The following is a 26,724-nucleotide window of genomic DNA, read 5'->3' as shown; positions in this document are numbered from 1 at the left end:
GATTTTGTCTGAAGCTTTATGGGCTCATAGAATATCTAAGCATAGTGCTACTAAAGTATCTCCTTTTGAGCTTGTCTATGGGCAGGAAGCAGTGTTACCTGTGGAAATAAGTTTGAATGCTGTCAGGTTTGCCAGACAAAATGATCTAACTGCTACTGATTATTATAATTCAATGATGGATAATATTGATGAGGTGACCGACAAGAGGATGATAGCTTTAGGAGCAATAGAAAAGGACAAGATCATGGTAGCCAGGGCCTACAACAAGAAGGTCAAAGCAAAATCATTCCAAGTAGGAGACTTGGTGTGGAAGACCATTCTACCTCTAAGGAATAAAGACCGAAAGTTCGGGAAATGGTCGCCAAGCTGGGAGGGTCCTTATAAAGTGAAACAGGTGATGTCTGGTAACGCTTATTTACTACAAACATTACAAGGCAAGGATTTACCTAAGGCTTTGAATGGGCGTTTCCTCAAACAGTACCATCCTAGTATGTGGCAAGATGCCTAAGAAAACCGATGTGATCACATCGAGTTAGTTGCTTTTGGTTCGCCCAGCTCCACCAAAAGGCAGGGGGGCATATGTTCGAACCGGTTTTGAGCCGGCGGATAGTCCGGCCCTGAGGCCGGACGGTCCGCGGTCCGGACGGTCCGCGCCTGTGGGCCGGACGGTCCGCGCGTGCGCAGAACAGATTAGGGTTCCGAGTTTTGTGCTACGGTTGTTAGCTATATTCGCGGGATTAGCTCGGAATCAGTTGTGTAAAGGGTCCAGCCCCCCTCCTCTATAAATAGAGAGGTCTACGGCCGATTTGTAATCATCAACAATCGAATCAATACAACTTCTATTTCGCATTTTATCTTAGGAATAGTTCTAGTTTAGCCCTAGTTTAGCCTTCCAATCCCCAAATTCTCCGCTTCTCCTCGACTCTACGTCGATTAGAGGAGTCTAGGTCGGTCTACCCGAGCCTAGACACCACCTAGGATCTCTACTCCCCGACGGGGTCCCTCCCGGGAGCGAGATCCAGGCGCCGTCGGCGATCTTCCGCCGTCCCTGCGTACGCGCGGACCGTCCGGCCCCAGGGCGCGGACCGTCCGGCCGTCAGGCAGGAGCCCTAGCCGCGCACCAGGCCGCGGACAGTCCGCCCTTGCGCAGAGAGCACCACCGCGCCTCGCACCAGGCCGCGGACCGTCCGGCCCCTGCGCGCGGACCGTCCGTCCCTGTGCAGAAGGCACCGCCACGGTTCTTGTTGAGTGTTTGGCGCTCCAAAAAGGCGTCAACACAGCGACAACTAAAACGAAACAGAGGGAGTATAATTCTAGAATAGATGGATATGATTTAACATGTGAATCAAAATATTACATGCGCTAGATATGTTCTTACGGTACCTAAAGCATGGACGACGAAAGCTGACACTTTTCTAGTTAATTTAGGAGGCACAAAACTGAAGTGGATTGGACGGACTAAAATCTTCTTCTTATTTAATAAGAAGAGGATTTTAATACCACCAATCCCATTTGGTTATGTACCAAACTAAAAAAGCTCTACTACGTGACAATCAATCTCTAGTCTTTAAAAAGCTCTACGACGTGACAATCTATTTCTAGTCTTTTTATTGTCGACTTGCCAATGTGCAACCTGCGCCATCTGCAGGCCGCTGTCGGAGCGGCGGTTCCGTCAGGCCGTAACGCTCACACAGCACAAAAACCTAGCCCAAGGGTCACATAACAACAGCCACTGGAGTAGGATTATACTACTGCTGGACTGGACTGGAACGGAACGGGAGAATTTTCAGCCGGAGTGGCGGACACCGATGATGGGGTCTCGCGTTCGCATCGTCTTCCTCCTCCTCGCCTTCCTCTTCGCGCGCGCCGCCGAGCCGATCGCCGCCGCCGCACCCGCCGGCAGCAGGCACCTTACGAAGGACGAGCGGTGGATGAACCAGCGCCTCGACCACTTCTCCCCCACCGTGAGTCATCAGTCAACTCCCTCTCCGGCTCCCTGTCGCGCACGCCACGGCGCACCCGTACTGGGAGGAGGGAGGATTCTTGTTTGAGAGCCGTCGCTCACGCCGATCGCGGCTTTTCAGGACCACCGGCAATTCAAGCAGCGCTACTTCGAGTTCCTCGACTACCATCGGGCCCCCGGCGGCCCGGTCTTCCTGCGCATCTGCGGCGAGTCCGCCTGCGACGGCATCCCCAACGATTACCTGGCCGTGAGTTGCAACTCGCATAGCACTCACACACCTGGACACCTGCTTCCCCGTACCCCGTCTCGTGCTGATGAACCGCCTGGTCCATGTGGTCAGGTGCTCGCCAAGAAGTTCGGCGCCGCGGTGGTGACGCCGGAGCACCGGTACTACGGGAAGAGTTCTCCATTCAAGCAGCTGACCACCGAGAACCTGAGGTTCCTGTCGTCGAAGCAGGCCCTGTTCGACCTGGCCGTCTTCCGGCAGTACTATCAGGTTTAATTAATTAATTGGCATTGTGTTGCCTGATTCAGCAACTCGTGCTTCATGTGCTGGAAGAATCGTGAGCCTTTCTCTGTTTTTCCTTTTTCTTTTCCCGGTAGGAATCGCTGAATGCCCGGTACAACCGATCAGGTTTCGACAACCCCTGGTTCGTCATCGGGGTCTCCTACTCCGGCGCTCTCAGCGCCTGGTTCAGGCTCAAGTTCCCCCATTTGACATGTGGGAGCCTCGCGAGCTCAGGGGTGGTTCTTGCAGTGTACAACTACACCGACTTTGACAAGCAGGTTGATAGTCCACTCCGGGCATAGGTGGAGACGGCGCAAATGAATTCTGTCTGTTTGATGTACTTCTACCCAATTCAGGTCTCCATATGTGACAGCCTTTATTATGTAGGTTGGAGAGTCAGCTGGCCCTGAGTGCAAAGCTGTCCTTCAGGAAATAACTGAACTCGTTGACGAACAGCTCCGGCTGGAGAGTCACTCGGTGAAGGCTCTATTTGGAGCACAGACGGTAAATCCTTTTGTGCATAGCAAGCTGATCCTGCCAATTTCACATACTTCAACACCGATGATATATTTTACTCTGCGTGCAGCTGAAAAATGATGGCGACTTCCTCTTCTTCCTGGCGGATGCGGCAGCGACAACCGTATGCATAGTATTTTTTTTTTCTAAGTTGCTTTATTAAAGAAGTATGTTTTGTGGATGTTTGAGAGTGGATGCTATTTTGCAGTTCCAATACGGGAACCCAGATGCCTTGTGCCCTCCACTAATAAAGGCGAAGAAGAACAGGAAAAACTTGGTGGTACATGTCCCTTCTTATATAGTTGTACTTGAGATCTGTAAAATCTTGCTGGAAGACAGAAGGAGCCAGCAAAGAAATAACTGTCCTTGTATTAACATTTTTATGTAAATTGTTTTACTAGTTAAACTCCCCTGCCAATAGCAAATAAGAGGAATAAGCATAGTAGTTTAATCTATATAGATGGAAAAATAGTTACACTGTTGAGTGAAAATTCTGCAGGCAACCTGTCGATGGATGAGCAAACACATTATACAATTTTACTATTATATCTTCCTCTTTTAGAGCCTCCTTTTTGATCTTCCATTTACTGGTTTTGCAGGAAGCATATGCTCAATTTGTGAAAGATTATTACATTAAAAAAATGGAGACACCACCATCCTCGTATGATCGAGAATATCTGAAGGAAACAACTCCACATGATTCTAGTAAGGTCCAAAAAATTGAGAGAAATTGGAAAGTGATCTAATAATGAAATGATATGCACTTTTTAGATATTGGTTTTAATTCACGAGATCCAAACATGCTCTAAATGATGTTTTACTTGTTTTCTATAACAAAAAAAAGAAAATTTGCTTGCATAGTTACATCTAAGAGCTTGGAGTGAACACCAAGATAACTCTTGTTTGGTATTCAAATTACATACCTTCATGTACTTATTCAGGTTACAATTTTCTTTTAGGTTCTAGGCTCTGGTGGTTCCAAGTTTGCAGTGAGGTTGCCTACTTTCAAGTGGCACCCAAAAATGACAGCGTTCGTTCTGCAAGGATCAATACGAGGTAATGTTCCCTATCCTTATGTGTGTTCTGACTTTCGACACACCTCCCGAGTTTTATATGTTCTATTACTCCAAACCGTGCTACATTTCATTGGAATAGCATGAGCTGCTGACTACAATGTAACTCCCTGTCTCGAAATAAACGTGCGTTTCACTTTTCAAAGAATTGAACTTTTTCTAAGTTTGGCTAGAACTGTAGAACATATGATCAACAACATTTGTATCTCCAAAAAAAGTACTCTCAATGCAGTGTGCTATATATATATATATATATACCTTACACATTTTGAACTTCCAGGTACCATTTGGACCTATGCAGACATGTCTTTGGGGAAGGCGTTTATCCCGATGTGTTCATGACGAACTTGTATTATGGAGGCACAAGAATCGCTGGTTCGTCTCTCTCTAGCTAGCTAGCTTTGGTTGCCTGTTGTGTGACATCAAAAGTGACAACGAGCAGCTCTTTCGACTTCCCAATCGGGACTCCTCTTTTCCCATTTCTCTGATGCTTCATCAAATATATATGCACACAGCTTCTAAAATCGTGTTTACAAATGGCTCCCAAGACCCATGGCGCCATGCCTCCAAGCAGAAATCATCGAAAGACAGTGAGTCCGCCAGAGCTCCATATACGAGCGACTTATCGCGCTGTGCCTGTGCAAGTGCTTCGCTTTAGATAGATTGCTTTGTTTTTTGTGTACTGATAGATGTCTCACAACACATGCAGTGCCGTCGTACATAATGAAATGCAGAAACTGCGGACATGGGACTGATCTGAGGGGCTGTCCGCAGTGGCCTTTCAGGATCGAAGGTAATTCGAAACGAAAAGAAATAAACGGTTCCATAAAGCTTTGCTACGATCGCAGTGCAATACTGACCTTGGTCACCGGGTCAATACACCAATCTGCTTTTCTTTCTGTCTTTTACAGTGTTGTAACATAGTGTGCTGTTGTTGGCAGAGTGGTTTACATGGGTTTTATGCATGCTTGACCTCTTGATTTATCACCCAGTTTAGATGAGAATGCTGACTCGGTATGCACTGACCAGGGGACGCTTCGAACTGCTCGTCTCTCGCTGTAGTCAATACCGCAAGGGAGAGGATCGCCAAGCACATCGACCTGTGGCTGTCGCAATGCAGCAAACCATCAGTAGGGTATGGTCTCTGCCTCTGGCTACGTTCTCGTGGGGAGATTTCTGATCCTGTGCTGCTCTTTTCTATTGACGCAGAGCCTGGTAACCGCGGACTAGTGGTTCATCCACTCGGGAAGAGTGGAAAGAGGTTTGGATTGGATGTCCTGGAGCAAACTTGTGTCGGGACTTGGATTACGTGTTTGTGCACTTTGAAAAGCAGATAAAGCTGATGGTGTAAAGCAGCAGTGCCCGGTACCCCACCAGGGTACGTGATGCAGGCAGGGGTGGTGCTGTCTGTGTCGATGCCGTCGTCCTTTTCTGGCGTGGCGCTGCAGACGACCGACGTGTCACGGCGCGTTTGGGTGCGCGGCGCGCGCGCGTCAAAACGTAACAAGTACTAGTACCTACTACTACGTGCCATGCCAGGTGTTGCGTCAAAACGTAACAAGTTTCTCCCTTCCGTTCTTTGTCCGAGCGAGTTTACAAGTACTATACTACCAAAAAGGCCAAAGCGAACCCGCAATTTTCTTATGTATACTAGTAGTAGTGAACTGCTGCACCAACATCCGGTCCACGTAAACATGTGCCTTTTCCGACGTGTATGTTTTATTTAATGGCATGTGTTCACTTGTGCATCTTTTTAGCTGGGTCTTCTTTTCTCCACCCGTCCGCGCCCGCGCACTAAAAGCCAAAGGAGCTTTCGCTATCCCATCTACTACGTACAGTAACAGTACTAGCTAATAAAAAGGCTGTAACGGCGCGTAACCCCCCCGCCTCCAGCTGATCAGTGATCAGAAACCTGCGCGCACGTCACCTTGTTTAGTTTAAGCATCCTTTTAGCTAACTTCCAGTCAACTATCCGGGTAACAGCAAGGCCAGTTTTCATATGGGTTAGAGTGGAGACTAGCCTGACGGTGACGGCTATTAGTTTACCAAGGAGACCAAATACGCACACAGACAATATTAGTTGCCGGTGTGCTGGACTGTCGGGTCCGGACTCCGGAGGGCAGCTGGAAGGTGGGACCTGGGACGAGTCGAGCACACACACACAGCAGGCACAGCACAGCACCCAGAACCAGCATGTGCAGAAAATTCAGGCTGGGGTTGGATACGGTACGTCAGCGAAGCATGTCGTGGCTGCGATGCGCGCAGGCCGGCAATGGTCGCGCTTCGCGAGCAAGGATGGATCGGAGCTTCTGCGGTCTGCCTGCCCATCACGTGCACAAACCGGAGAACGGGCGCGAGAAGTCGTCGAGAACCCACGACCACTATGCCACGCACGGCAAACCGTGTACTGGACCCGCTGCGGCCCAATAAAATGCAGCGACCAACCACGCCACCCCGTCCCGTTCCCGTCGTCCACAGACTACAAGCAAGGCAACACACACGTCTTGGACCTCTAGCTTGTCTCCGGGTCCTCCCGCCGCTCGCCGCTCGCCCAATCGGCAATCGCCGACGACGCCCCCGCCGAGAAACGAGCGTCGAGCGCAGCGCTGCCCCGCCCCGCTTTGCCTTTTTCTCTGTACCCGTGCGCCTGCCGTGTCGTGCCGGTGCGGTGCGGCGCGGTGCGCCCCGCTCCCGGTCCGGCCGGACGCAAAGAGACATTTTATTTTATTTTATCTTTACGAACATCACCAAATCATCAATCATTAATGTATTAGATCTGCCATCATAACCAAAGGTTAATTTCTCAGGACCCAAAAGGCACCCAGACAGACCCCTGACCGCCGCGATTTTTTTTTACTGGAAAAGCCTTCACCTCTTTACGCTAGCCCGCCAGCTTGCTCGCCCCGTTTACCCCCCCTGCCTCTGCCTTCCCCAGCCTCGTATCATCTTCATCACTTTCTCTCTGCCCCAGGCCAGTGCCCACCTCTCGCAGTCCTGTACCTACCAACCACATCATATTCGGGTCCGTGAGCCCGTGGGAGACCGCGCGGCGGCGACGACGAGGCCTCGACCTCGAGCGAGGGTTGGTGGACGTCGACGAGCTAGGGTTAGGCGGGCTTTTGAGCTTAAGCTTGGGTTGGGGGGGCCTGCTGATCCATGGACGGGGGGACCGGCCCGGGCGCCGAGGTGCTCTCTCCCGGCGAGGCCGAGTGGCCCCCAGAGCTCCGCCTCCCGCCGCTGCCCTCCGTGCCGGAGCCCCCAGGGCCGCCCCCGCCCGCCCCCGCCTCCGCTTCGCTGCGACTGCGAAGCGTCGGGGTCGCGCCCCATCTGCACGGGGAGGTCTTTGATGATGACCCGCAGTTCCTCGGATCGATCATGGGGGCCGCGGCCCCGCCCCCGCCCCAGCAGCAGCAGCAGCAGCCCGCCGCCGCGGCACCGGTGAAGAGGAAGAGAGGCAGGCCGCCGAAGAACAGGGACGGTGCGGCGCCGGTGCCTGCGCCGGTGAAGCCGGGGAACAAGAAGGACGAGGAGGAGGTCTGCTTCATCTGCTTCGATGGGGGCAGCCTCGTGGTTTGCGACCGGAGGTGTGTGTGTGTGTCAGTGCGTGCGCGCGCGCGCGCGATTAGCTAGCTGTTGCATCACGTACGGTCAAGTAATGCAGCTTCCGCTTCACTGTGCGTGCTGATAAGCTTCACTTTGCCTTTAGGGGTTGCCCGAAGGTGTACCACCCTGCGTGCATCAAGCGAGACGAATCCTTCTTTCGGTGCCAGGGCAAGTGGGATTGTGGTGAGCTTTTCTCTTGTGGACTGCGCCTTCTTCTCAGTGTTTAACGTCGACTCGTTTCTTCAATAGATGCTGACTAGTACAAATATTAATGCTTAAGTAGATGCCATTATAGCACTTTGACATGCCATAACTTTTGAGATAATGCAAGCCATGAGCTATTGAAGAAATAGGAAATGTTTGAAATAAGTAAGTATACAAACATTTCAAGCAGAAACAGATGCTAATCAATGCATATACTCCCACATTAAATAAATAACTGAATTAGTCAGTTATGGTAATCTCGCCATCTCATTTGGCTCCAGCATGCAAATGGGAGCCGATTCAATGTTACTATGTATATGTTCAATTGGTAGAAGAGGACAAAATCAGCAGGATTTCTGTTGTACTGTGATTCTTTGTTGGAGATTTATGTTTAAACACCGAGCCAAAAGCTATTTGTCAGCGCCCCGCCAAGGGCGTACCCTTGGCTGCAATCAAGACACACTCAAAGATCTCGACTCAGGAAAGACCACTGCACCTAGGGACTAGTGCCCTCGGGACCTTTCTTAGCCTCATCAGGGAGGGGCTAGCTCAGTAAAATTATGTAAGGACACCCTCATGGTCTATCTACATCGTTGTCAGCGTAGCACATCCCATGACATGCAAATATAAGTAGGGGTGGACATTTTAAAACCGAACCCGAACCCGAACCGAACCCGAATAGACCGAATTGTCGGTCTATTTGGTCTATTCGGGTTTTCGGGTTCGGGTTCGGTTCCTATATGTGCTATATTTCGGGGTATGGGTTCGGGTTCGGTTCCTAACGTTTAAAACCCAAATAGACCTAATAACCCGAAATATAAAAAAGCTCTTAATATGTGATGATATTATTATATGATTTATGAACTTATTAGCTAGAAATAATAATATCATCTTAACGATAGTATATATATCTTTGTATGCTAATTTTTATAGTCATTTGTTGTAGTAATAGTACTTTCAGTTAATTATTCATTGTATATATTTTAACAAAATATACTAGTCTCTCTATAATTCGGGTCTATTCGGTGGACCGAATAGACCGAACCGAAATTGCGAGTCTATTCGGGTTCGGTTCCTAAAATATTTTTGAAAATTTCGGTTCTCATTTTTCAGAACCCGAAATTTCACAAACCCGAATAGACCGAACCGAATTACCCTAATAAACCGAATGCACAACCCTAAATATAAGCCCTAGAGGCCCCTCGTGCCTTAGGGCATCTGATGGTATAAGCCTTCAGGGCCCCTCGTGCCCTGGGCATATGACATTATAAATCTCAAGGCCTTCTCGTGCCCTGGGACACCTGGAGTTATAGGCCCCCGAGGCCCCTCGCACTAGGGCGGTAAGATGGGACCTCGGTGCAGACCGCCCCCCGATCATATGCTACACTTAAATGCCCTTGGGTTATTGACCTTACTTTGACGCTGACAGGAATCGATGTCTTCTAGGGCCTGGGGGTCCCTCGGAGGAGTCAATGAGCTAGGCTAGCTAAGTCTTTACCTATCTCGAGGCAGAAGGAGTGACGGGCCCGCCGGGAATAGTCTGACCTCATATTATGGAACCCCACATCTAAGGCACTGAAGATTATCCCTCAGCGATAGCTTAATGGATAAGTTTTGGGTACGATTCATTAAATGCACGATGGATGACCATGCGTTTTTGACTTAGCATACTGACGCACGACTTAGGTTGTAGAATACTTGAGCATGGTTGTTACGGCGGTAAGGCAACCTACAATAATCTAGGACCTTTTTACCTTTTAAGCGCCTAAGGCACGAGGCGAGGTGACTTCATAGACATATAAGTAAGCGAACAAAAAATGCATAAGTAAATGGATAGATCATAGATATTATAGGACATACAAATCCTAATGCATAACATACAACAACAACAACAACAAAGCCTTTTTGTCCCAAGCACGTTGGGGTAGGCTAGAGATGAAACCCCGTATGAAAACCTCAGAGCTCAACCCCCAAAGAACAGAAAAGGGAAACAAAGGCAAAGGAGAACCGAAAACAACGAAACGGGGAAACACATAAAAGAGATAAAACCCACAAGGACCAGCAAGATCTAAAATGGACACAAGAAAAGGTCAAACGATTAAGGAGGAAAAGCGAAACTATCAATCAGGGTTCTGGCACGTGAATTGCACACTTCCACCCCTTCCTATCTGCGGCGAGCTCTTTGTCAATATTCCACTCCTTCAGGTCTCTCTTCACAGCCTCTGTCCACGTCAAAGTTGGTCGACCTCTACCTCTCTTCACATTTTCGGGACGCCTAATTATTCCGATATGCACTGGTGCCTCTTCAGGTCTTCGTTGGATATGTCCAAACCATCTCAAGCGATGTTGCATAAGCTTCTCCTCAATTGGCGCCACTCCTACTCTCTCTCGTATATCATCATTCCGGACTCGATCTCTCCTTGTGTGGCCACATATCCAGCGCAACATACGCATCTCTGCCACACTTAGTTGTTGGACATGTCGTCTTTTAGTGGGCCAACATTCTGCTCCATACAACATAGCCGGTCGGATTGCTGTCCTGTAGAATTTGCCTTTTAGTTTGCGTGGCACCCGGTGGTCGCATAAGACACCCGCAGCTTGTCGCCACTTCAACCATCCGGCTTTAATTCTATGACTGACATCCTCATCGATGTCTCCCTCCTTTTGAAGCATTGATCCTAAGTAACGAAAAGTGTCTTTCTTGGGTACCACTTGCCCATCAAGACTAACATCGCCATCCTCATACCCCATGGCACTGAAATCACACTTCATATACTCTGTTTTAGACCTACTAAGCCTAAAACCTTTTGCTTCCAGCGTCTGCCTCCACAATTCCAACTTTTGAGAAACACCACTCCTACTCTCCTCAATAAGTACCACATCATCGGCAAAAAGCATACACCACGGTAAAACTCCTTGTATGTCCCTTGTGACCTCATCTATCACCAAAGCGAAAAGATAAGGGCTCAAAGCCGACCCTTGATGTAGTCCTATGTTAATTGGAAAGTCATCGGTGTCTCCATCACTTGTTCGGACACTTGTCACAACATTAGTGTACATATCTTTAATAAGATTAATGTACTTTGTTGCTACTTTGTGTTTTTCCAAGGCCCACCACATTACACTCCTAGGTACTTTGTCATAAGCCTTCTCCAAGTCTATGAAGACCATATGCAGGTCTTTCTTTTGTTCTCTGAATCTCTCCATAAGTTGTCTTAGTAAGAAAATGGCCTCCATAGTTGATCTCCCGGGCATGAAACCAAACTGATTTTGGGTCACGCTCGTCATCTTTCGCAGGCGGTGTTCAATGACTCTCTCCCATAGCTTCATTGTATGGCTCATGAGCTTAATTCCACGGTAATTAGTACAACTTTGAACATCTCCTTTGTTCTTGAAGATTGGTACTAATGTACTCCGCCGCCACTCGTCGGGCATTCTGTTTGCCCGAAAGATGGTGTTGAAAAGCTTAGTCAGCCATACTATCGCTATGTCTCCAAGACATCTCCATACCTCGATAGGGATACCATCAGGGCCCATCGCCTTTCCTACCTTCATCCTTTTTAGCGCCTCCTTCATCCTAATGCATAACATAGTTTGCAAAATAACGTAGTTGATAGTTCATAAAAATAACAAGTTCATAATGCATAGTTCATAGCTTCATAAACTAACAAGTCCACAAAAGAACACAAGACATGATTGAATTCAGATTCTCAACATCAAGTGATCTCCATCTAGGCATATTCATCCATCAATTCATTGTTTGAATTGGTGGTGGAATCTTCACCATTTTCAGGCTTTATGGGACCTTCATCTTGACTGTCAACATCCTCATCATCACGCATTATATCATCCTCACCCCCTTCTCCCATACTTGAATCACCCTCCTCTTCTAAGACAGGGAGATGCGAGACAAAGGAGAGAGCCTAAGATAGAGACGCATGCAGCTTACCTGAGACAGATAAAGGAGAGAGCCTAAGACAGGTAGAGGACAACAGCGGACAGGGCGAGTAGGGGCGCGCGACGCAGTGGAAGGGCGGGACGTGCACAGCGGTGGAGGCGCGCGGTGGGCGGGGCGAGCAGGTGCAGGTAGGGCGAGTAGGGGTGGGCGAGCGAGCAATAAGGCGTCGTAGAGGAACATGGACACCTTGTGGACGCCATAGCCTAAATGGTAAGGTGTCACCGGAGTCGTCCTTCCTCCAGCGCCTTAGCGCTTAAGCGACAATTAAGTGGACACTTAATGGACGACATAACAACCATGCATTTGAGACCACTACATGGTTTGTGCGTCGGCCCCGCTTGTGCATGCACGATGTACCAGGAAATGTAATAAAAGCAATGTTTTTAAGTCGGACGACTTGATGGCCGTTCTGGCTGACCGACTAGGGCGATTAATCGCGATTAATCACGATTAGTTGGACGACTTGGGCGATTAATCGTGATTGGTCCAAACCGACTTGGACGATTAATCGCGACTACAATGCACTATATTGGCAACCACTCGTCCCAGGTCAGTTGACCTAGGCCTGGGTATCTGCAAGTATAGGTTATCATACCTACCCTTGTAGTCGGTATGGCGGTTACCTTGGGAGTTGTGAACAGATAACTGTAATGGGGCTTGTGTATCACATTAAATATGATACATGCTAGTACGAGCACATGTCTATCTTGACACGTGCTCAGAGGGCAGGAATATCGATGCTCTGCGCAAGTATACCCTTGCATTTATGATCATATCTGGTTAGGCAAACCTGCCTCCTGCAGGAGATGAGAAATTCCCTATAGCCACGACTAGGCAGTAAGATAGTACTATCGTGTAATAAAGGGTATGAGGAACCGTACTTAGCACCATTAATACACCGTTCATACTCTGGGCAGACCCTCGATTAGTCACCTCAACTGGTATGATTATACCAGCGTATGCTACATGATTACAAGGCCAAGATGGGACGGAGGCAGTTGGCCCAAATGCCATGTAGGGCACGCAGGAAGCATATACATATGAGACTCGCCACTTCTTTGGACTATAAAAGGGTGTGGTTGTGCAACATTTAATTTAGGTTCACACACCGCAAGAAATCAGTCTAGGCTCCATCAAATTCAGGCCAAGAGAGTTCAATTCGATCCCGCTGTGGTGGTTGGAGTTAGTTTGGGGCTAGCTCTCCACCACACTTGTATACTATAACAGGTTTTGGAGTTCATGGTACTAGAGTTTGTAACCTTGTAGATCTATTACATACCACAATCTGTGATCAGCATTCAGCAGGAGGACATAGGGTATTACGCACATTGTGGTCCAAACCTCTATAAAAATCCGCGCGAATTAGGTTCTTGATGACCCCGCAGACATATTCTACGGTGTCAGAACTCGCTCTCTGCTCCCATAGCTGTTGTTTCTATGGTACTTTTGGTACCCCGGCGCCTTTGCTACTGCAGTATTTATTGTACTTGGATTGACATAGGAGAGAAGAATGTGTCTGTTGGCATTATATGGTATCTAGATAGGACAAAATTACCTTCTTCTGATGATTTATAGAAGTACAATGATGGATGTGTGCATGTACGAGTCATTGTTACAATTCAAACGTGATGGTTTTGTGTGCACTTTTTCTTGATGCCACACATATCAGGTTGGCACATATGCAGCAGCTGCGAAAAGGCAGTACAGTACATGTGTTATACTTGTACGTACTCTGTCTGCAAAGGATGCATCAAACAAGGCAAATTCTTTGGCGTTAGAGGGAACAAGGGCTTCTGTGACACATGTTATGGTACTATATTATTGATAGAATCCAAAGAAGATGGTGCAAAGGTACCCAACTTTTAACTCATGTTTGTGCTTTCCACTTCTTCAGCTAGAGAAGCGCCTTTTACACAGATATTTATAGAGAATGTTAGGTCCCACTCTTATTGAAGAAGTAAAAATAGTTGAATAAATATTGCTACTGGCCGTCTGGCCCCAAGCTTTACTTAAGCTTCATTTCGATCCCTATACTTTCAAAATTTTCGATTGAGCCTTCATCCTTCAGTATATGGTTAAATAGATACTTTCAGCCAGCAGGCTGAAATGGCATCAAGAAGTCGTAAATTGGCAAAGGCAACAGCCAGTCCGTAAGTTGTGCTAATGTTGGAAGACAAGTCTTGATAGTTGATAAGGGATAATTTGGCATAGATTATGATTTATTTTCTTATTGATATTTTTCCACAACGATTTTCTTATCTTGCTACTGAGCCATGTTTTTGTGTCAAGATCCCTTGTTATTCTGCATCTTTTACGCTATTTTCAATTGTCATATCAAATGCCATGCCTTTCCTGAGGTTTTTACATTAGTGCTTAAAATTTTGCTACAGGGTATTGTGCGTATGCTGTTGGTACCTTTTTTAGTTGGTTTATCCAGTGTATTAGCTTTAAGTTTTTGGTATGGGTAGCCTTGGCTTCAATTTACTGCGCAAAAAAATAGTTTTAGATTGCAGGAATGTTGGATAATGTACGTGGAGTAAAAAACTGGTATGCCTTTAAACTCAAAATTCAATTTTGACTTCATTCACTTGGACGAACTGGATACTGTGATTTTTTTATAAGTCACCCTTTAACTAAATAGACACTGATCCTGATACATCACACAACTGTATTGGCTGGGCTTTTGCTTTTGGCAGACACCTGCCTGAAACAAGCAGTACTACTTTGTTGGCATACAATTACCTTGAGCAAATAATAGTTCCATCCTAGGTCTATTGATCATCCTATTTCGCCCTTTCAGGTTGGTGTTGATTTTGATGATATATATAGCTGGGAGTACCTTTTCAAGTTATATTGGTTGGATCTGAAAGGGAAGCATTTACTAACGATTGAAGAGCTAAAAAGTGCCAAGAGCCATTGGATTGTTCCTACTACTGCTGGTAGAAGAGAGAAAGAGGAGTCATCTGATGAATTATATGATGCAAGCAATGGCCAAGATGCTACTTTTGACATTTCGTCAAAGAAACGAATACAGAATAACTCTTCAGGAAAAAGAGGACAAAAACGCAAAAAAGACGGCAACATTACTTCAAGGAAATGTGGAATCTCAATTAACAGTGCTGGAGGCTTACCAAATGGATCAACAGGTGAAGGGATGGCCTTGGCTGGTGACAAAAACTGGGCATCATCTGAGTTATTGGAATTCATTGGACACATGAGAAATGGTGATAATTCTTATATTTCCCAGTTTGATGTCCAGGTTCTTTTGCTTGAATATATAAAGCAAAATAACCTCCATGATCCTCGCAGAAAAAGTCAGATTATATGTGATGCAAGGCTTAGCAATTTGTTTAAAAAACCACGTGTCGATCATTTTGAGATGTTAAAGCTTTTGGAGATGCATTATCTTGTGAAACAGGCTTCAACACCGAATGCAGACAGTCAAAGAGCAATTTATTCAGATTCAGCTCAAGTAAATAATGGAGGACATAATGAGTTGGCCGATACATTAGGTTTTGATAGGAGGAAGGCTCATAAGAAGATTGAAAGAGAATTGACAATTAATCCAGAAGATTATGCAGCCATTGACATGCACAATATCAATCTAATTTACTTGCGGCGCAGTGTGATGGAGGATCTTATTGATCAGGTTGCTGCATTTTCTAACAAAATTGCTGGTGCTTTTGTGAGGATAAGAATTTCTGGTCTTGGCAACAAGGAAGATATGTACCGACTGGTGAAAGTTCTTGGTAAGATTAACTAATACTACAGAGTATAAATCTGAGATGCTAAATACTTATACTACCTGGGTATGATTCTATATGTAGGTACGCATAAAGTTGCAGAGCGATACACTGTCAGTAAGAAGACAACAGATTATGCTCTTGAGATATCTAATTTAGAAAAGAAAGAGATTATCACAATGGATACGATTTCAAATCAGGATTTCACAGAGGTAACTAAATATAAGACAACGATTTAATGATGATATGTCCAAGGATATGCAGTGCAAACATTTAATTTTCGAGACCTAGTAAGCTAGTACTGTAGAATGATCCTTCCTGATTGTGATATACTCCCTCCGTTCTAAAATAGTAGTCGTTTTAGCTCTTGATTTTTATGTCTATATTCAAATAGATGATGATGAATCTAGACATAAATATAAAACACATACATCAAGTATTATATGAATCTCTTAATTTCTTAAAACGGATTTTATTTTGGGACGGAGGGAGTATATTATATATTGGTTCAGAGTTTGTTGTTGAATATTATTGTATACTAAGTTTATATGTTTTTCAAACACTGTTGTACAAAATCTGATCTCTGCTATTTCATTCGATCTGATAAAATGCAGTATATTGCCTGTTTCCTCAGCCTTGTTCTTGTTTTTAGCTAACTACCTCTATGATACGATATTTTGTTTATATTCTTAGAAGTTGCTAATAATTAGAAATTTTGTTTACATTCTTAGAAGTTGCTAATAATTAGAAATTGCCCCATAATAAATGTATTGAATAAAAAAAAAACTCGGCCGGGGAGGGAAAGACCGCCCTCCCGGTATTATATTAAGAAGAGACCGAAACAATGGTCCCGGCCGAGAAAATCCCCGAACCCTGGCCCCCCATCACTAACGGGCCGACGTCAACTGTCCACTCTGCAACGGCCCAACCGGAGGGTGGCGCACAGGACATCGTAACCCGAGAGCGGATGGGGCACAACGAGGGGATTTTTTTAAACAAGCCTAAAAATTCGCTCCCGAGAGGAATCGAACCCAGGACTTGGAGGTGCTACTCGGAAGTCCTTAACCACTAGGCTAGAGACCCTTTCGCTAAATGTATTGAATACATGTTGGACATTTTTTTTTCGTTATTTTAATTTAACTAGCTACTTAAAATGCTTACATCTCATTATTGCCCATAATGAATCATTAATACATGTTGGAGCTGGACTGTTTTTTTGTCATTTTAGTTTAACTAGCTATTTACACTGTTTATTTGCATGTACTTATGTAGGAGGAATGCAAACGATTACGTCAGAGTATGAAGTTTGGTCTAACTGCCCGGTTAAAAGTGGTACTGCTGTGATTTAATATATGACGACACATCTGATTCACATCTCTATAGAATTTACAGTCTGATATCTCCTTTTTCCTTTTTAATCAATCAGGTAGATGTCTATGAGAAAGCTAAAATCTTCCAATCTCTGCGATTTAAAGATGTAAGCAAAATCTTTCAAAGGAATATTGGTTGCATGTTGAGCTTTGATTATTTCAGAATTGCTCTAGCTTTAATTATATTGGAAGAGTGTAATTGGATGACTGATGTTGATTAGAGAAGTGCTACAATGTATAGGCTAACCAGCCTAGGGTTACAACCCACTGGCAGGCCACATGGATCGGGCTCTAGACCCATACACACAAACAACACACAACAGTCTAACAACTTATAACCTGATATGCTTTGTTTTTTTTTCTTGAATACGCAGGAGATCTGCGTATTTTTGTATTAAGAAGAGAAAAGGGGTGAAACCCCAAAAACACGAACAGCAGACTTACAGACACACACCACCAAATACACCACTCTTAAACCAACTCCTCTAGATGGAAAGAAGAGAGAGCTTTAGCGCCAGCCAAACGCCAGCACAACATCTCTTCCCTTGCAGCCGAGAGGGCGATCACAACACTCGGGCTACAGCCATCAAACACACACCTATTTCTATGCTTCCAAATGGACCACGCACCCAAAATGACCAGCGAGTTGAAACCCTTCGACAAAGGCTTGCCCACCATCTCAGCACTCTTCTCCCACCAAGAGTCAAAACAGCTATCCCCTGTAGAAGGACAGAGCACCTGGAAGTCCCCCGACCGAAGGAGAAGAAACCAAAACTGCTTTGCAAAACTGCACTCGACCAGCAAATGATTAATTGTCTCATCGGCCTGGTCACAGAGCGGACAGCAGGTGGGGTGGTCCAGCCCCCTCAAAGCCAACCTGTCAGCTGTCCAGCATCTATTATGTTCCACGAGCCACAGAAAAAAATTGCATTTACCCGGAGCCCAAGACTTCCAAATCCGCTCAGCTGGGCCAAAATCAACCGCTCCAAGGAGAAGAACTTTGTAGGCTGAACTAGAAGAGTAGTCCCCAGAAGCATTGAATTTCCAAATATGCCTATCTGGAATACCAGGCTGAAGAACAAGACCCTCCAGCAGGTCACAAAGGCCTAGAACTTGCGCAAGCGCCCTAACTGAAAGCGCACCCCTTATGTCAGCCACCCAATTTAGGTCAGTCAGAGCATCTTTAACCAGCCTTTTGGAAGCAATACGCCTAGGAACATGCTCAAGAACCTCAGGTGCCACCTCTCCGATGCATCTACCATTCAGCCACTGATCCTTCCAAAAAAGGATATCATTTCCATCACCCAACTCAGACACAACTGCAATATTAATCAAAGCCTGCACCGTTCCACAAGCCTGAACAGGGAGGACCGACCAAGGTTTAGAGTGGTCGGTTCTCAGGAGCCAGGGCCACCTAGCCCGAAGAGCCACGCTCAACAGCCGCAGATCAGTGATCCCAAGCCCACCCAAGTCCTTAGGCCTAGTAACCTTGCCCCACGCCACCAAACAGTGACCCCCATTGGCTTGTCTTCTTCCTTTCCAAAGGAAGCCCCTTCTTATCTTGTCAATAGCTTTAACAGTCCAGCTAGGAAGGTCCAAAGCCATGGCAGCATAGATCATTTTCGCTGTGAGAACCGACTGAACATACACAGCACGACCCGCTTTTGTCATAAGGTCGGCCTTCCAACCTGGAAGCACATTAGCTGCTTTGTCCACCAATGCCTGCAACTGAACCTTTGAAAGCTTTCCCAAAGACAGAGGTAAACCAAGATACTGACAAGGGAAATCCGACAAGGGACATGGTAGACAATCTCGGACCCGCACCAAATCATCCTCGGTACAACGAATGGGGAACACACTACTTTTCTGGACATTAGTCTTGAGCCCCGAAGCTTCCCCAAAAAGTCGAAGGATCTCTAGGATTATATTTATGTCTGAAGCCACAGGCCTAAGGAAAACCACAGCGTCAGTGGTTGGAAAATGAGAAACAGAAAATGAGCCATCTTCGTGATCGTGCTAGTGAATCTGGACATCAAAAGGAATATCTTTTTTCTCGTAATAAACTAATAATGCACTGCTCTTACATTTTGTTTGTTCCTGTGCGTTAAGGTATATTGGTAGTTATGATTATAATTGTCTCCAGGGAGGTGTGTTGCCCCCAAATCTATATTGTTTACACTGGACCATCAGTGGCAGTGCTAGGATTTTCAAGTTGGGTATTCCCAACATAAAACTCGTAAATACAAAATTATGTGTGTTAAGATAAATATGTGTGCAAATGATTCACATTATAGATATCACCATAGAGATAATTCATGCTACTTTGTTTGTTATTCGTTTTTCAAAACTCTATTAGGATCTACATGAAACTAGACATTCGGGTGCTGCCTGGTAAGCTAAACAGAATAGGTCGTGTGTGGCCTTATAACATGTTGGGTGCTAGCACTATTTGCCGGTAGACCGCTCCATTGTTCATGAATCAATTATTCTTATCCTCTTGGACGTCGCGTCGGGGCTGCACTGGTAGCAGGCCTAACCTAGGATTTTGATTTGGTTATTCTTATACTCAGTTATCGTTTGCGCGCTGCGCCGGTAGCAGGCCTAACCTAGGGTTTTGATTCAGACAAAGATTTAAGAAGATAGGGGCTAAAAACAGTGATCGGCAGCAAGACTCGAGAGTTAGAAAGAGATTGTGGACGCGTTTAGATGTTGCCGCCAGCTTGCACAACCAATTTGTGTCTGTTGACTGGTGGCAGCATGGTTGTTTGGAACTTTGGATTGGCACCAAGTGCGCTCCACACAAGACAAAAAAAAGAAACATTGGCACACAGCTAAACTTAGACAACCGAGTCCTTCGCCAATGCTTGGCCAGCCAGCATGTTGGGTAAGTGGACAATAGTTTCCAAACACGCCTAGAGTCATGTATTTTATGATGACAAGGCTGTTGACATAGGTTACCTCACACGCAAGAGGCTGGCTAACATGCTAATGAAGGAGTGCAGGACTAGAAAGAGAGTAGTTAGAGCTTGATGTGCTGTTCAGGAACTCAATAATCAGTTTGGTCAGACACAAACTATGTGTATATATATGCATATATTTTACATATACATGGCCTTTTGCAAAATAAGTTGGGTATTGTTGGGAATACCCAGGAATCATGCTGCCTCTACCCACGTGGACCATTTCTTTTGGATACATTACCTGTTGGATTTTTCTTGTACCACATGGCATTCCTAGTTATGAGTGCTTGACAGAGGTAACATTTTAATATTGTCGTGAAAACTGTTATTTGGTATTTTTGTAAAGTTTTAATCCATAAGGACATATAATTCAAGCAAAGTTGACATAGAAATCGTGAATTTCTAAAGTTTCAGCGAAACCTGTGCTAAAAATACTTTATAGGTTTTCAAGGTTCCTTAGGATTCATATAAATTGTTTTTCCTTTTGTTCACTTTTGTGCATTTGAATTGGCCTTATTGTTTTATATTTTTGTTGGTCAGAGTTAGAAAACTAGAACACTTGATTGTATTGCATAGAGGTGGTGGTTACATATATAGACACATAACCCTAACCCTAATGAGCCGAAGTCCAACAGTGGTGCCCCCCCACCCCCCCAGTCTAACATCCCCCGTAGTCACAATGGGGGCACCGCACACGATGAGACTGGAGTAGAAGCCGAAGGTAGGAGCCGACGGGTTAATATCCCCCTGCAGTCGAAGCGTCTTGAGGGTGCGAATGTTGCGGTTGGAGTAGAGACCGGTGTGGACTTCGATAAGACGATAGCCCCAGGATGTCGAGGTAGCCGAAGTCGAGGTGGCCATGGTCGGGTGACACGCAACAATAGTCTATTCTTCAGGAGGGGTCGACGTTCGAGCGTCAACGATCGTCAGGGCGACACAACAAAAGAGCACCAGTAGACCGTCCTTCTTGCTTCTTTGATCGTCTGACATCGAGGAGCCCTGCCAGGGAGGCCGGTGGCAGCGCACGGTCTGCGTCGGTCATGGTGGCCGCGCTCGCGGCAGAATAGAAGGGGTAACAGCGGATCTGGTCGGGAAGGCCACGACAACGACAGATCCAGCCTGGAAGACGACGATTCGGCCAAAGGGACGACAGATCGATCCGAGAAGGTCGCAGCAACGTTGAATCCGGGTGGGAAGGCCGCGGCAACGATGGATCCAGCGAAGACGATGAAGGGGAGGGCGACGGAGCGGGTTCAGCCGGGCAAGGGCCTGCTTCGGACCTGGGAAGGGGTGGTTTGACATCGGCGACGTGAGAAGCTCGAAGTGGGAGGCGTTGCTAGGGCGTCAGCGCGGGCAGTTAAGAGGTGGTCAGCGCGATGACGAGGGGCTGCACGGGCGGAGATGCCGGCGCAAGGGAGACATGCGCAGGGCAGCCAAGAGGGGGGAAGGCGGCCGCGACCGCGACTATGGAGGGGCGGCATCAGCCGCCATGAGGTCGGCGGCGCAATGGAGCAGGGCCGGCGGCGGATCAAGCCAGGGAGGAGATGCCCGTGTGGCGGATCAAGGCCGGCGGCGGGACCAAACAGAGGAGGGGGCGGGCGCGTATCCGCGGCTGGGGGTTTGGCGCTCGGCGGCGGCGCAACCTAGGGGCGGGTGGTGCGTCCGTGGCTGGAAGCAGGTCGACGACGCTCAAGAGAAGGGGGCCTGCCACCCTTAGCGTAGAAGAGAGGGGAGGGGGCCGCGATTGGATGTTGGTGGCTCAGTGGAGGGAGAGGAGGGCGCCGGTGAGAGGCCGTCGACGTTCAGCGTTGTGGCCGCGCCGGTGGGGAGAGGAGCTGTGGACGTTGTTCTTGCTGCTGGGGGCTCGCCGGAGGTGGGCGCGCCGGGCAATAGGGGAGCCGCGACGGGGCGCAGCGCCCGTGGGGCTTTCCCGTCGGCGCCCAGGCTAGATCCGGCCGGATCCGCGTGGGTGAGATGGTTTCGCCATGACACCAAGGAGGGCCAGGGCCGACCGCGACGTCCAGAGGTGTGGGGTGGGTTGGCTGCCCGTCGGCCTAGAGGAGAGGCGCAGGGAGGGGACGCTGAACGCGTCCATGGTGGCCGACGACCATGCATCCTAGCGAGGGGTCCAACAGGGGGAGGAAGACGCCATGGGAGACCCTGCGCGACCTCGAGGGAGCAGGAACGCCCTCCATGTGAGAGATGGAGCTGGGGGAAGGAGGTAGAGGGAGCAAGCTGGCGGCTGGGATGGTGGTCGCCTTCGGGAGGGAAGGGCGAGCCTCTCGGGGACGACGACAGGTGAGCAGGTGTCCGACCGGCGGCGGCTGTTAGTTGGGGAGAGGTGGAAATGAAAACCTAGCTGATACCAAGTTAGAAAACTAGAACTCTTGATTGTATTGCATAGAGCTGGTGCTTACATATATAGACACAGAACCCTAACCCTAATGGGCCGACAGTCCAACAATGGTGCCGGCCCACACACACAGTCTAACAGTCAACATAGAAGTCTTGTCATCCTCGAATTCTGATTGCTAAGAAATGAACTTTTGCACCTATTTTTCCCCCTAGCGTTAGAGAAGATTTCGATGGATAGTTGGCGCACAGTGGTGAGAAGCCTTTTTAGTGAGCCAAACATCCTGGGTTCAATGCAGCCTCCCTGCAAAATGCAGGAATAAGGCTTGCCTCGGTTATTTCTTTCACAGACTCCACTCATGTGAGGCGCCAGCACTAGGTCTGTATTTTTTTGGTTAGAGAATCCCTATCAAAGCAGCTTTTGACAAATATGATTAGTATTTTGTTGCATATGAAGTGACACATCTGAGAAACTGAAAGATTTATGTATGACCTTTTATTACCATTCTTTTGCGGTCGGAATCTTGATAGAGAAAATTATTTGTTTCTTGTTTATCTTCAAATTTATTTCGTAGCCTTAGGTGTCTTAAAGGCCCAACTTTGCCTACGTGATCAATAATGATAATCAATATTTATGATTCTTAACTATATCATACATTGAGAGAGTGTGTTGAAAAGTTGCAGCTTCTGAACACCCCTGAAGAAAAGGAACGCATGATTAATGAAGTTCCAGAAGTACATGTTGATTCCCGGATGGATCCAAGTTATGAATCCGCTGAAGAACCAGAGTATAAGAAAGCTGGTACTAAATTTACCTTTACTGTTATTATTCTATAATGATGTTCCGGTTATATTGAACTTCTGCGAACTTGCTTAATGATTTGTATACAGTTGATTGGACCATGCATCGGAATGGGCCAGATCTATTATTTCCAGGAAGAAAAGGGACAGAATTGAATTCTGTGGAGAATCATACACAAAAGAGTCTGGATACAAGCAGTCTACCTACAGAGGACGTGGACCATAGATCAGGTGCAGGAAGTAACATTAATTTAAACAACATGGCACCTGAGCCTGCATCACTTGGAATTTTATCAAATGACACTGAGCCAGAAAAGGTTTGGCACTACAAGGACCCTAATGGAAATGTTCAGGGCCCGTTTACTCTTTTGCAGTTATCCAAGTGGGCAAGTTTTTTCCCACGCGACCTGAGAGTATGGCTTACATTTGAGAGTGAGGAGAACTCACTACTGTTGACTGAAGTGCTCCCAAAGCAGCAGAAAGATTTTATTCAGCTTTCAACAGTTACTACCAGTGATAAATCAATGTGGGCAGGCTCTGGTCAAGATAGAGTTAACTCAAATGCAAATAACTCTTCCTCCCCTATGGGTTATAACATGGTCTATCCTTCTGCATTATCTAGCCCGTCTGCTGAGTGTTATGATCCAACAAAAGATCTAAAGCCTCTGGGTGGAACTTCGCCATCACGATCTCTGAAAGATGCTCATGCTTTGCATGAGGTTCAGAATCAGGTTAACTATTCATTCACAATTCTATCTTCAACTGGTTCATATGCACCACCCGGTTCTCATGATGGAAGGGTTTCAAGAGACAGGGTTGATGAATGGAACAGTAGTCAGGACAATGGTGGTATTTGGAGGCCAACCATGAATTCTAGTCAGAAGACTAATGCACAGCAGCATCCTGATGGTTGTACTGGGAAGGACCTAATGCAAACTGAATCTAAATGTAGTTCACATTTGGTCTCAGTTCTTACTTCACAACACTCTGAGAGAGACCCTGCCACTTCCCTTAGTACTACAAGTTGGCCGGTGTTCAGAACCAGGTGCCAGCAGGAAGGTTCTTCATGGACTTCAGCTACAAATGCTGGAGCTCATGACCTTCAGTTATCTATTGCTTTAGCAAAGCCGGAGACCTGTTCTCCAACAAATCCTGTGGAAGACAGAGATTCAAGTTCTGCTTCTGCTTTGTCTTGTCAGTCTGGGGCTCCTGTCTGCGTTCCCCAACCAGATCCAACATCTACATCTAATTCAAGGAAGATTGATGCAACCATGGATCAGCATAGAACATGCCAGCCTGACACATCAAGTGTATCATTTGATCTTCTTCATGAGCCTAAAAGTGGCTCACTCTTTTCCTTGAAAACTCAAGATCTTGAGTTTGAGTACCCTAGTCCTATCCCAAAACAGGAGGGGAAGGGGATTTCTGTGAACCAGTCAGGCTCAACATCAGTAGCACATGAGAATTTAGCTACAAAGACATGTGTCCGCGCACCTACTAGCAAAATTGATAGCTTACAACCACTTAAGGAAAGATCACATTCGACAGATAGGGACTCAATCACTCAATTAGAGCATCTGTTTGAAGAGAATGTGATAAAGAGAAATAACAAAGTGGTCAATCCTGTATCTGATGCTGAAGGGATTGCTGTATCAGATGTGTTGGAATCCTTAACAGAACAAGATTGTGAAAAATGTAGTATACATGGGGTAGCGCCTTCACAAAAAATGGTGCCAGCTTCAGCTGAGGAAGATCAACCACAATGCTCCAGTCCTATTGCATTGTCCCCTTGGGGTGAACCAAGTTACTATCAGGGTGAAGCTGTTGATTCTGCTCTATGGGGCGTCCAAGATGACCCTGGTAATGACATGTGGTCAATGCCTTCTCCAAAACCTGGTTTCCAGCCCTCATCAGGTGAAGATGACTATCTTTTTCTGTGGTTGCTTTCTTAAACAACTTTTTAGTCTAACAAAATCTTCTACAGGTCTTGGAGCTGATGGCAAAGACGCTTCATGCATCATAGAGGAGGCGAGAGCGGACCCAGGAGATGGTGCTTTTGTCAAAACATTACCAACACAAGGGGAGAAAAAGATGGAACATGGAAATTCAAGTGCCTCAGGTTCTGGAGTGTCAGAACGGGTAATGTTATTCATAACTGGTCTGCGGTTCCATCTTGATTCATCCCTTGAAGAGGAAAAAACTTAGTAACACAATGTTCTAGCTAACATATTACTTCTGACACTTTTAGGTAAAACCAAAAGGAAGCGCTGCATCAGGTCCATCTCTAGATGGGAGCACAAAAGTTATGGGTTGGCAACTGCCGGGCTCATCTCTAGAGGGCAGTGCAAAAGTTTCAGGTTGGAAACCACCAGTCTTATCACTTGAAGGGATTGCTAATGGTTCAGGTTCACAAGCATCGTGTCCTTCTACGCAAAGGGGCACAAAATCTTCAGGTTGGCAGCGATCAAGTTCATCCCCGGATGGGAGCAGAAAAGCCTCAGGTTGGCAACAGTCAAGTACATCACCAGAGGGGAGTGGAAAAGCGCATGGCTGGCAACGATCAGGATCTTTTACCCAGGGGGGTACAAAGGCTGCAGGTCGGCAACCCTCTCGTTCCTGTACAGATCGGATTGCAAAAGTTGATGGCTGGCAACGAACAAGTTCATCTCCGGAGGGAAGCAGAAAAGCTTCAGGCTGGCATTCGTCGGGTCGTGACAGCTCAAAGATCGCATCCAGTGCCAGCGAAAACCGTAAATTGTCTTCTAGTCACCAAGCGACGACACCAACAGGGAGGCACTCGTTGGCAAAGAGACAGGGAAGCAGCGACAAGGGTGCTGCTGGTTGGGACGAGGCTCTGGGGAACTCTTCGGAAGCATCGAAGAGACAACAGGGAAACAGCGACAAGAATGCAGGCTCGGGAGTGGCTCTCGGAAGCAACAGGAGCTGGCATCCATCGTCTGGTAACCCTAGTCGGGGCGGCCAGGGGAATCACCAACATGACAGGGACTCTCACAGCGGTGATTCGCGGCGGGGTAGCTCGAACTACCCCCGGAGGTCCGACAATCGTCATGACCATGGCAGTGGTGGTTCGTCACGACCCTCGTCAAGAGGGCAGTCCCAGAGGGGGCTATGTAAACACTACGAGAGTGGCCACTGCGGGAAGGGTTCGAAATGCCAGTACCTGCACCGGTGATCGCCGTGGCCGTGTGGAAGCGGGACCCCTGTTTGCCTGGCCGTCCTCACATTTTTGTATAGCAGGATGTGGTTTCGTCGTAGTCAGTATAGTAGAACGCTTATTAACCGTGTCGGCACCACTAAGTTGGTAGTAGTACATATCTTTCAGGGCAGGAGCATGACTAAAGTAGGATTTGTAAGTTTTATTAGAGCCACTGATGGCCTTGGATAAAGATTCTCCGCTTTTTGGTTCGGGAATGCACGCTTTTTGTTCAGCTAAACGGAGTTGTGGGCTTCTACAAACATGGATTTTCTCGCTAGGTCAGAGTGCTGTGCTATCGTACAGAACAGCTGCACGTCCGAGTGGTCACGGACGAGGCGCGTGCAATCGTCCGAATGCCTACAAAAGAGTGGCCACCGGCGTGTGGCAGACATGTGAACGGTTGGGCATGGTTTAGCCCACAGATAGGAGATCTAAGGTATGGCAAAACATAGCAAG

At 47.0% G+C, this 26,724-nt stretch overlaps 2 protein-coding genes across 3 annotated transcripts; both read left to right on the top strand.

The window, feature by feature from the left end:
• Positions 1–1,798: 1,798 nt before the first annotated feature.
• LOC100279875 (uncharacterized) lies at positions 1,799–5,808 on the top strand. The gene is given in 14 exon segments (NM_001152828.1): positions 1,799–1,964; positions 2,085–2,210; positions 2,304–2,459; positions 2,567–2,749; positions 2,859–2,975; positions 3,058–3,111; positions 3,196–3,267; positions 3,587–3,692; positions 3,947–4,043; positions 4,341–4,435; positions 4,576–4,650; positions 4,770–4,853; positions 5,090–5,195; positions 5,270–5,808. Coding segments are annotated over 14 exon segments (1,437 nt in total). The 5' UTR covers positions 1,799–1,808; the 3' UTR covers positions 5,280–5,808.
• Positions 5,809–7,001: 1,193 nt separating this feature from the next.
• On the top strand, positions 7,002–26,506 carry LOC103626106 (zinc finger CCCH domain-containing protein 44). 2 transcript variants are annotated; one of them, XM_008646482.4, is made up of 11 exons: positions 7,002–7,644; positions 7,767–7,846; positions 13,495–13,676; positions 14,626–15,574; positions 15,653–15,780; positions 16,841–16,900; positions 16,995–17,045; positions 22,929–23,052; positions 23,142–24,965; positions 25,036–25,190; positions 25,300–26,506. In XM_008646482.4, the coding sequence occupies exons 1-11, from the start codon at positions 7,217–7,219 to the stop codon at positions 26,242–26,244; spliced, it is 4,926 nt and encodes a 1,641-aa protein (XP_008644704.1). In that variant the 5' UTR covers positions 7,002–7,216; the 3' UTR covers positions 26,245–26,506. The 2 variants fall into 2 exon arrangements, with proteins under 2 accessions (XP_008644704.1, XP_008644705.1); XM_008646483.3 differs by having other exon boundaries at positions 7,049–7,644; positions 22,935–23,052.
• Positions 26,507–26,724: the final 218 nt, after the last annotated feature.

The sequence above is a fragment of the Zea mays genome, chromosome 5, assembly GCF_902167145.1.
Source record: "Zea mays cultivar B73 chromosome 5, Zm-B73-REFERENCE-NAM-5.0, whole genome shotgun sequence".
NCBI classification, from domain to species: Eukaryota; Viridiplantae; Streptophyta; class Magnoliopsida; order Poales; family Poaceae; genus Zea; species Zea mays.
Note: the sequence above shows the minus strand (reverse complement) of the source record. Positions and strands in the feature narration are given on the sequence as shown.

Bases quoted from the DNA above. Each gene is read 5' to 3' on its own strand.
- LOC103626106 (XM_008646482.4), top strand. From the start codon at position 7,217: ATGGACGGGGGGACCGGCCCGGGCGCCGAGGTGCTCTCTCCCGGCGAG. The intron at 23,053-23,141 runs GTACTAAATTTA...ATTTGTATACAG, and splicing joins ACCAGAGTATAAGAAAGCTG to TTGATTGGACCATGCATCGG. The intron at 25,191-25,299 runs GTAATGTTATTC...TGACACTTTTAG, and splicing joins GTTCTGGAGTGTCAGAACGG to GTAAAACCAAAAGGAAGCGC.